The sequence below is a fragment of the Liolophura sinensis genome, chromosome 12 (genome assembly GCF_032854445.1).
Source record: "Liolophura sinensis isolate JHLJ2023 chromosome 12, CUHK_Ljap_v2, whole genome shotgun sequence".
Classification (NCBI taxonomy): Eukaryota; Metazoa; Mollusca; class Polyplacophora; order Chitonida; family Chitonidae; genus Liolophura; species Liolophura sinensis.
Window position 1 is genome coordinate 14,391,339 of NC_088306.1, and position 11,368 is coordinate 14,402,706.

Sequence of the window (11,368 nt, forward strand, 5' to 3'; positions counted from 1 at the left end):
ACTATGTAGAGTATTACCGAATTTCTGTCAACCACACAATTTATATATTCAGAAGTGCAGCGCAAAACACCAATCCAAAAAATTACATCAATACATAAATATATTCAAGGCTTACTGAACATGTGAGCTGCGGCCATTAAAACTTCGTAAAATTTATTTTTGCAACGGCGGTAATACTTCACACGTTTAATTTGTTATGTGCATATACATATCTCACATATATATCAATGATCTCAAAGACTCTTCTCAAATCCATAATATAAAAATAGAACAAAATACCCAAGAGTAGTTTAGCGTTAGTACACACTGTCCACACAATGTACGAGTTTCCCAGTTCATCCAAAGTCCAAACACCGGTCCATCAGCTTATGACATAATAAATGTGAGATGATGTCTTCCTGATTTTTAAAACCTGGATTATATTTCGACAGGATTAAAATGATAAGATAGCCCGTTTTTTTACCACGGAGGCAGTTACCATAGAAAAAGGTGTCATATTTAAAATCTGCTGTTTTTAACTTGCATGCTCATCGATGGGATTCGCATTCACAGGTAGAAAATTCACACGAAAGCTGTGTTCATGAGGGAGAAAGTTGTTTCACAATATATGTAGGATCAACAGTGAAAGACAATAATAAATAAACACCACACAGGTAACCCTGTTTTACGTGACCCTTTGTATAACACAAGTCACCTGTACCAATACACTTCCTCGTCATCTTCTATAACACGTGTTCGTAGATATTTCCAAAATAAACGAAAAAATGACGGTAGAATTGGAGCTGGATTAACTCGTAGAAGATGTGGATAGCTTTTTTTGAATGCTAGAGTAGCTTCCTCCAAATGATAGTGGGGCAATTTGGGAAAGAGATGATGGAGATGGTGCGTGCCCACGTTGTGAATTATTCCGTGAAACCAGCCATAGTGCCGGTCCACTGTTGATAACTGTCCTTGCACGTAATTCCATTTTTCGTGAGATACCCAGGGGATATCATCGTCTGCGTGCTGAAGGAATGTGATGACTAAACCCCACAGGAGGTGTGCTATGAGCGGAAGGACGAAGTGGAGTAGTAAAGAATCCCAACCGTAGTGCACCGCGTACTGATACAAAATGGCGGCCCAGAGAGCATCCAACATTAATGATACAACGCTTTCAATCCGGCGTCCTCCATCTACATAGGTATGGATAAGATCGTCATATGAACGAACAGATCTTGGCCCGGAGTCCACGGCCAAGTATGCAGTCCAAAGTAGACTGTTTTCTGGTTGCCAAAGAATTTCCCTTTTTCTAAGCGGGAAAAACAATTCGTCTTTGTCTATGTTGCAAGTGTTTTTGTGGTGGACCCGATGTGAGTACTTCCAACAGCTGTAAGGCATTAGGAGAGCAGTGTGTAACACACCGCCAACTACGTCGTTGAGAAGCTTGTGCCTGGAGAAAGATCCGTGGGAACAGTCGTGCCCTATGATGAACAGAGCGACGAAGAACGTACCCTTGAGAAACGCATAAACGGGAGCGACAGCATACACAATGTACCATGGCAGGGAAACGCGCATCCACTCGAAAGTCAGGTGAAGAGAGGCAACAGCGGCCAAATCCCGAAAAACGTAATACATGGACGTCGACACTTCTGGCTCGAAGCAATGTTTCGGGATGACTTTTTTTATGTCAACCATAGTGGGGAAAGTCGCTTGTGTCTTTCCATTCACTTTCTCCTGCACCTTTGACGCATCCATTCCGAAAGATTCCTGTAAGCATACAGCGGTATAATAATATAGAGTTGAAAAAGCACTGCATACTTATAATAAGAAATGATTACATACAGGATAGAAGAGGCTTGCGAATAAATTGTAACTGCTGTCCTTTGGCGAATTCTACATGATGGAGTTGCTACTATATTTAAGCACTTTCATAAAGTAAGACTAAAATATCAAAGATCACAAGCAAGGTGGATAAATCTAGAGTAGCGAAAAAATGTTGTATTCATATTTGCCTTGTAAAAAGAGCAAACAAAATCAAAATAGTTTTCTCAGAATATGTCAAAGTTAGCCCAGGCTTACAATAATAGGCATATAAATGCATTTGCAACAGAACTGATCACAGCTGAGTAATTGTAGGGCAGATTTTAGACAAGTCAGAACCTCAATGACAAGAATCAGGGTGTCCTATTTTGATGACGGCTCCATTCTAACAAAGGATGGTGGTGGTGCGGACGATTACTGGTTGATCAAACTGACTGGGAAATTCTGGCCATTTAAGTCATTGACTGCATTTAAATTAAAGAGCGTTTCAGTCTGTTTTCCATTTCATTTATAGCAAATGCAAAACACTGGTGTGCCGTACATTTTGTTCCTTTCAGAATTTACATCTGTACATATCGCCGCTGTTAGCTTTAAATATGGAAGACTACAGCATAGGGAGAAAAACCAGAGCAGCATCGGCACCTCTTGTTTGTTTACCTGAGTCATGGTCTTATTCTAATTGTGTAAATGTTTAAGTAGTAGCAAATTACACACCCCTATCTCCTTGCCTTAAGCAGAATTATTTTTTAGAAGGCAGTGATGTAAGTTGCAATTTCTTAGAGATTTCAGGTTTAGAATAACTCAAAATGCAGGAATTAGTAATCTTGGGAGATGTTACTGAAGACATCAGGCTCTTGGAAATATTTGTTGATAGTTGAAGCAGGCAGGGGTAGATGCCAAGTTTTCGAAGGGAACTTAAAGTTTAAGGTGTACTGGTAACTTGATAGCAAATTATAGCCATGCATTAAGTACATGGGGACTGGAAAACTCCTTCGTGTGTGGTATCTGATGGCAAGAGTTACTGCCCTTGACGAGGAAATAGCTGTCAACTTGTCTTGGCTGTTTATGAGAGGTTTAGTTACAACCTTCATGAAATATTACAGTTCCTACTGATTGGCTGTTGTCGTAACTTGCTTTATCAAGCTCGCAGAATTCGTCTAATCCCATGTCACTTTATCATCCACGCATTTGCACTAAGAGTAAGCTATAACTATCGTGTCCAGCAACCGTGACTGAGATAATTAGCCTAATGAAATAGACGTTGTATGCTAACGACTCTTACAACGTTTGACGGGAGGCCCTTTCTTAAAACGCTGTATATTTTTCTCTCCATAATATACAGAATCTCCGTAGCGTTGTATACATAGCATTTTCTCAATGAGTAATTCATCGCCCGGGGGAAAATACGAGAGAATCTGACTGTGGTTTAGATTAACTTGTCTTGAATTCCGTTGCACCCATGAACGTCATTGTATTAATACTATATCGACGACTCTGGAAATTGAATGCAGTCATTGACCCACAACGACACAGACGTTATAAATTAATCTGCGCCGTCGCTGCTCACCGTATTGACCCTCTTCGCGTGTATCCCATTCATTGCTAACCAGTTGTATTTGCGCGTAGAGATGTGGCTCAAGAGAAGGGGTGGGGAGGGAAAGATATTGAATTTTACACAAAGAACACTTACAACTGTCACTTGTAAGCCTATCTACCTTTGTTGATAATCGGTTGTGGTGGGCGGCGAGATGTGCTCATATATCATGTACAAGATCTGATCGATACGCTCAGCTTTGAAAATGTGTGTCTTATGTCATAAGACCATACAGGGGTCACCTTAACCGAGAGGTGGATGTACAAGCGCCGCACAATGGCCCAGAAGACTCACGCCAATGTTCTCGCTATGGGTTCAAGTCCAGCTCAAGCCGAATTCCTCTTCTGTCGAACGTGGTGAGGTCTGACGGCAACCTGCGCATGGTTGTGGCTATCCCCGGTTTCCTCCCACCACAATGCTGTCTGCCGTTGTATAAGTGAAATATTCTTGAGAAGGGCGTAAAACACTAATCAATCAACTAAATAAATAAATGTGTTTAAAGTTATTTAACATAGAATACAGAAATACAGTTCATTTACAACCAAGCTAATTTTTTATTAAGATTTAGAAAAAGATATATTTGCGGTGGAACCGTTGAAATGCAATCGTTTTTCTATTTATCTCAGCTAGGTTAATCTAACTGTTCAAGCAAATGCTTAACTGTAGCAAATTGCACTCCCCCTAGCACCAAAGGCATTATAATGTAGTCCATCCACATTGTAAAAGCACTGCCATTTTATCTTCAATCCAAATGCAATATCATTCATTTGTATAACTGCATTGCAAAAGCTACTTTTAGCTTTTATACAATAAATAATAAGCACTATCATTTATGGCACGGAGTTCGTTTCATACCAGGATATATAATGTTAATTGTATTTATCTTTTAATGTTACTGATTTAATAATCATTCGGAACAAGCAATAATCACATTGCACTATTTTCGACATTTTTTCCCTTCGTATCATTAGTGCAAATATATGTCAGGTTCATCAAATACCAAGACACTGAGAGACTTTGACATCAACAACCTGCAGATGTCGTGAGTTTCCCCCGGTTTCTTCCCATCAAAATGCTGGCCGCCGCCATGGGTGTCAAATATTCTTGAGTGGGGCATAAAACACTAGTTACATTTCAGACGACATATCTAAACAGGTACAGAACTACCTTGCCAAGTAACTCTTCAGAAATCGACAAACTTGAACGAATACATTAAGACGAGATTTAGGCCTCGCGGGACATGCCCAGACAGTTGACAGCAGATGTTCCTATTACACAAACCGCGCGGCACATTCTATGGACCAGTGTAAACCTTTCCAGAAAATATTATCCACTATCTTTCGTTTGCGAGGAAAACGAAAATTTCAGCGTCTGTATAGAATGAAAGAATATTCCAGAATACTTACAATCTTCCAAGCAGTCCTAGCAGAAAAATTGGAATGTTCAAGGGCACTGGTGTTGAGCGATAGGTTTGGTCTTACTTCCACAGGCAGTCACCCGTGGTCAGACCCGCAGACTACACACCACCTGTGACCGACTGGTTCAATGTGTCTGTAAATATATTTCGTTGTAACAGATAGTCCTAGTTTCAATGAATGGTGTGATTTTTTGTCACATGACCTGGCACATATACAGAACATGCATGTTTAATATAGGGATATGCACACAGACCACGCCTGGTGATGTCTAACGTGTCGCTATTGGAAGGGTGTACTCTAATAAGACTAGGATTACTCCCTAACCTAAAAGGGTCTGTTCGACCTCATATATTTTGTTACGCACACAGTCTTTGTGTCTTCGTTCCAGTCTGACGAATATCTCATAGATTGTCTGGGCAAAACAGATGATCGGGTTGACAAACAATTCACGAGTTCAATCCCGAGTTTTGACACGGAATTTGTGCATTGGACCACGCTCGCATGATCGCTTATGCCGTGCAAGACGCGACTTGTCTTCCACTGATAGGGTGTGCACATCTGTATCTTGCAATAAGGCAGTCACAGCACATGGTAAAACCACAGCAGCAAGGCCACCAAAAAGCTTGCCTATATCAGACACATGAATGCAAAACTTCCGCTCAATACATAAAGAACTGAAATCGTAAATTTGGTCATTTAAGGTAACTAATATCCTCACAGAGCTTCAGCCATGGAACATCTTTGAGTCATTGTGCTTTACATACATCTAAAACTTCAGGTAAATACATACAATACTTTTCAAGATACCAAACTTAACATATTTCTTTAACATTGATCCTTACACACAATACACTAAGTCAGGAATTCAGTAATTTACGGTACTTAATATGTACACACGGAACAAAGGATGGAACATTCTTCCCGTGCATTTCTGTTCTACATGTGTGCAAACCATGGGCTCAATACATGCAGTACTTTTTGAGAAACCACCCATAACACCCTGTTCAATATTGATTCTTATACAAAATACACTAAATCAGGAATTCAGTAGTTTACGGTACTTGATATGCACACATCCAATCAATGAAGGAATATCCCCCTCGTGCTATTGTGCTCTACATGTGTGCAAACCCTGAGCTCAATACCTGCAGTACTGAAAAACTGAAAGGGCGAGTTCATCGGACAATGTAAAATACATTTAAAAATTGTGTATTTTACTTCTGTATAACAACCATTCAATCGTTAAAACAGTTAACTTAATAATTCAACGTAAAATTCTGTTATAGACTGTGTGCTTGAAAAACAACGGCTTATTGCGATGTTGCAATCAGTTAGAGTGTATATATATAAAGAATACAACAATCAATTGTTATTATACGCATTATACGGTGAATGAAGCCCATATATTCTTTTTTGATGCATCATGTAATCAAATATACGTCATAGCCTCACATAAAAAATCAAGATGTACATTTGCTCTTTTAGATTGGATGACACATTTAACACCTTTACATCACAGTCAACTCTCAATGCATAAATTTAAGATTTTCTGTTATTCTAAAAATTCAGAAGACTTTTAAAGAGGCTATACCAGAAATTTTTGGCCGAAAGTTTCGCGTGGCCTCGTGTATCACTCAAAATCGGTACTAAAGTTCCTAGTATTTACGAAGTTGATCGCAATATAACAGTTTAAAATTTATAATCATTTAAAACCACATAGTTAGCCATTTACCGAAGGTTATACATTTGAGCTATTCTTGGTGAGTACATAAAGTTTGATTTGATTAGAGAATACGCACTTTTGCCAAAAATCTCCACTAAGCTCTACAGTTTTTTCAAATAAATGCAAACTCACCTCGTCGCTTGAACGCACTTCTTCTGCGTTGACTTTTTTCCATTGGCGAGTCCACATTCAACAACTTTCAACAAAGAAAATGCTGTATTGTTGTTAAACAACGTTCAGTCCGTGCCGAATAAACTTCATCCTGTTCAAATCAGAAACATTCATGCTGGAAAAATTGGGGTTCTCCAGCACCTTCAATTAGACAAACATCTTAAACCTCACAAAACAGTGAAGTCTACTAACTTGAATAACAATTCCAGCTATAATTATTTATGATCACATGAGTTTATTGACATATTTATTGACACATTAAATTTGTTACGCTTGTGTTAAAATCTCTTGTATTGATATTCAGTTACTGCTTTATGGGTTATTCGATTTGCTTCGTTTTGTAGTGGGCCAGTTAGCCCCATTGAGCGCAATACATTTTTGCTACATCAGTTTCATTTTTTTTTATTTATTTGATAAGGCTTTTAAGTCATACTCAAGAGTATCTCAGGTATACGACGGTCAGCATCATGGTGGACGCAAACCGGGGGAAACCCACAATTATTCGCGCGTTGCTGGCAAACCTTCTCACGTAGGGCCGGAGAGAAACCCAGTAGGTCCATGGACTTGAAAATTCACAAATGGTCACACTTAACTGATGATACGACAACTTTTCAATTTGCCTCAGTTAGTGGTCAACAGCAAAACAAAAATGGTTATTATTTCTTTCAGGTTGAACATTTTATCGACTTATCACCAGTCACTATGACAAAATATACAAGGTTTCAATTCAGTGTGACGAACCTTTTTTAAAATAGTCAAAACAAAACAGAGCTGTCTTGATGGGTGACTTACAAAGAAGCTACATACCAAATCTCAATTCAGTTCGATGCAGGCTATTTTGTGACAAAAGTGTTTAAATTTCAACCCACCTGTAAGGCACTCTTCCACTCGCGTATGTCATTGTTTGAAGTTTGATGCTTAGCTCACTGAGTTATCGAGGCAAGCTGTGAGAAAAATGCTTTTCAAACGCCTGAGAATGACCAGCGATGCACGTATTCCCCCAACATTGTCACAAGATAGCCCCTGACCTTAATTTCTGGTCAAATGATAAAGGATACCTTGCGTTGTTTATTCAGGCCATGTGTCCGATGGTTAGTTACTCTGTCAAACATCTGCTGTGTTCATGTTGTATTTAACCAGATGACGGGTATACACGCAGTGCTCGAAATGGGTCAAAACTATACATGAATAAAGCGAAAAGCGCAAAGTAAAGCACTGAATACTTTGTAAAATATTGTAAATCCGTGAAAAGTCCACAAAATTCTCATGGGTATGACTTATAGGGATATACTGGTAAAAAGTGGTAAAATCCCCGACTGTAAATAGATTTTGGGTAAGCAACAGCGGGTTAATTTGTGAATATGTCGAAAATTATGTCGAGCAACTGCAGAATAATGGGTAAACGTTTAGTAAGCACAGGTGTATATATGAAAATAAACTGATAAGGACATCTAGTATCAAGAATAAGCTCTCGTAAGTAAATCCGGTAATAAAAAGAACCGACAATCTTAAATCTGAAGGCAATGGTCCCTGGTTCAAACCCCAACAGGGCCTTTTCGTCATACATATTGAAATAAATAATCGTACGGGAAGAAAACAGCTGTGGTCAATCAGAATTTACTGATGCCATGTTGTGTAGGTTGTCGTTGTCTTCGGCACGATTTTGCTACAAGGCTGTCTGCTGCGGCGATACTTGTTTATTTATTTGTCTGGAATCACTTATTTCACTTATACAACGGCGGCCGGCATCATGGTGGGAGGAAACGGGCAGAGCCCGATGAACACCCACGACCACCCACAGGTTGTTTGCAGACTTTCCCACGTACGACAGGAGGGAAAACCAGCATGAACTGGATTTGAACTCAGACCGATCGCATTGGTGAGAGACTACTGGGTCGTTCCGCCTCGCTAGTACTCTAACCACGTCGGCAGTCCGCCAGTGCGAACAGATTATTACAAAAGACTAAACACACTCCCTATGGGGAACACCATGGCTTAAGTATAATTACATGAACAAAATTAACTTTAGTAACATTATTTTAATTTCATTAGACGTTATTAGTATAGAATTAGTCAAAATACTGTGTTGTCATGTATATTCAATAAAGATTTTCATACAAACGATGTAAATGCTCCGGACCTCTGCAGCTACTATAGTTCGCCGGCAGAATCCTCGCTTGTTGCGCAAATATGCAGCAAAATAAGGTAAAATTTGAGCAGCGACAATGGCAAATCGTGACGTGGTCTGTGAAATACAGCCTCCCGTCAGTGTACCGCAGTTGGGGTGAAATTTTAACCATTCATATCAATGCTCAATAAGGCAGAGACTTAACCTCTACCCACAGCACTGTGGAATTAGGCGCGATAATATCCTTTACAATTTATTAGACGGCATTGATCTACAATTACACAAAACGATGTGTTGTCATTTAATAAATATTTACATGAAAACAGTCCAAAGGCAATATAATCGTTGCATTCGTGGTCTTTCGTATCGATTTGTGAGTGTTCTAATTCGTGTTCCATGTTCATTTCGGGGAAAATTTCAAAAATTTTGGAGGCAACATTCGTATAAAAGGTTTCGTAAATCTTGGGGAAGCTGTTGGTTGCAATTGGAAGCATCGCTATGTCGTAACGGTTCCCATATTCAGTCGATTTATGGAGAATAGGTGCGAAATATTTGCGAAAGAATACAAATTTTCAATAGTTTCGTAACGCATTCTTAAGTCATAAACAGAGTGCGGAGATCGACCAAGAGAATCTTATGTCGTCACCGTCTGGCACAAGATTCCGCTAAGTGTGAAGTACTGAAAATAATCAATAGGATACGTTTCGGGCGTGTTGTTGGCTGAAACACTGGATTCTGCGACCAAGAATGAATGCTTGCAAAATCAGGCTAAGTCGTTTCATATACTCATCCTTGCATTATATACATTTTCTTAGTTCTTTGGTGATTTGCTTTGGGAATTGCCCTTGCGATTATTGACCTGGTTCGTTCATTTAGTCAGCCAGAATTATGTTGGACGCAAACCAGGCAGAGCCCTGGGAAAATCCACGACCATGCGCAAAGTTTGTACTTAAAGTTTACAACTTGAGCTGCCTGAATCAATATGATTTCGGTGATGATTCTTGGATGACTATTCGCGCAAATGTAATCAAATATTAAACAGTAACCAAATCCCGACCAAAAATAACCTTCGAAATAAACACAACATCCTTTAAATCAATGGTTATTAGCCTCCTATCGCTCGTGGAATCCTCTCCAAAACAATACAACAAAGAGATTATTAGATTAGATGGTATAGTAAGGCTCTACAAGTGACCCGTGACAATACAACACGTGACACTGGATTAGCAGGTAGGAAGAAGTTGATGACAACTGGTCAGAAGGCCTGGTATTATGCAAATGAAGACATAAAGGCTGGTTTTCTTCATCCAAAGAGTCTGTCCCTTGCTGCCCTTGCTCGTTGGTTAGTTCGTACTGTATTTCATGTTTTATTTCGATCCCCGTGATGTAGAGTTCATAATAGTCGTTACACACAGTTTTCTTTCTTCTAGGAAAACGAGGAAAATTGTGCAAAACTGAATTGTCTCGAAGTATTTGTAGAGCAGTCGATGTATGCCATACCTACAGAGAGAAGCCACTTGCACGTATTTACAACGTACCCAATCATCAATGTGCCGGCCCTATGTCCGACTTATTAGAACAGAGCACGTCCAAAAAGGATAATCATCATTAAGCCACAGAGCTGCTTTATTTACTTATTTATCTGATTGGTGTTTTACGCCGTACTCAGGAATATTTTACTTATACGACGGCGGCCAGCATTATGGTGGGAGGGATGCGGGCAGAGTAGAGCTTCTTTAAAGTAGATCTCCAACGCAGAGCTTTCCAAACTTCAGACCGATAGTTAGATGTCCCCTGAATTAATTCCGATCGTTTTAAAACTTCGAAAACGGAACAAAACCGGCAGATTTTGGTCATCAAACATCAGAAAATCTGCTCCGCTATGAACGAGCCACAGTTGACGTTGTGACGTCACAGCGGTACTTTCTCTGCAGGTATCTGAGGCTTTTGAATGTGTATAACAAGAAACACTACAACAGTCACGAGGCTACAGAACAAAACACACCTCGCCCACAGGCCGCTGTGCGCGCTTGATACATCACATCATACCGAACCTTGAATCCCATAACGGGATTCCAGACAAATTTTAAATTGGCATTTTTATATGTTACCTATTGCTGTTTCCATTCGATATAATTCAAACCTTATTTATTTTTGCCGGTGATACTTTTGTAAAATTAAAAGATTAGCTCGATTGTTGGTTTCAGCGGCGTGGAGTGACTGCCGTCAGCGCAACTCAAAATCGGTTGGCCCGACTGCAAGGATCCTCGTGTCACAGTCAGTATCGCCCAGCTTGGCGGTACACGCTTTTCCCCAATTTAATAAACCTCCGGTAGCCTATCTTTCCAAATATTTGTTGTAAAACTGTTTTACTTATATTACTGTCAGGGTGCTAACTAAAAGATGTGTACATGCACGGGTAATTATAGGTTAAGTCACACGATAGCTTCTGGAAAACCACACAGCTGGTGAACCTAATGCATGGATTAGGGCATGCTTTGCAGGGCTTTCCAATACATACTCCCGGCAGGTAT

General features: G+C 39.7%; 1 protein-coding gene across 1 annotated transcript; it reads right to left on the bottom strand.

Moving 5' to 3' along the window:
* Nucleotides 1-690: 690 nt before the first annotated feature.
* On the bottom strand, nt 691-4,852 carry LOC135479727 (sn-1 acyl-lipid omega-3 desaturase (ferredoxin)-like). Its single transcript, XM_064759630.1, has 2 exons — nt 4,801-4,852; nt 691-1,746 (listed from the first exon to the last, which is right to left on the bottom strand). Exon 2 carries the CDS (start codon nt 1,732-1,734, stop codon nt 691-693), a length of 1,044 nt encoding a protein of 347 aa, XP_064615700.1. The 5' UTR covers nt 1,735-1,746; nt 4,801-4,852.
* Nucleotides 4,853-11,368: the final 6,516 nt, after the last annotated feature.

Bases quoted from the DNA above. Each gene is read 5' to 3' on its own strand.
- LOC135479727 (XM_064759630.1), bottom strand. From the start codon at position 1,734: ATGGATGCGTCAAAGGTGCAGGAGAAAGTGAATGGAAAGACACAAGCG.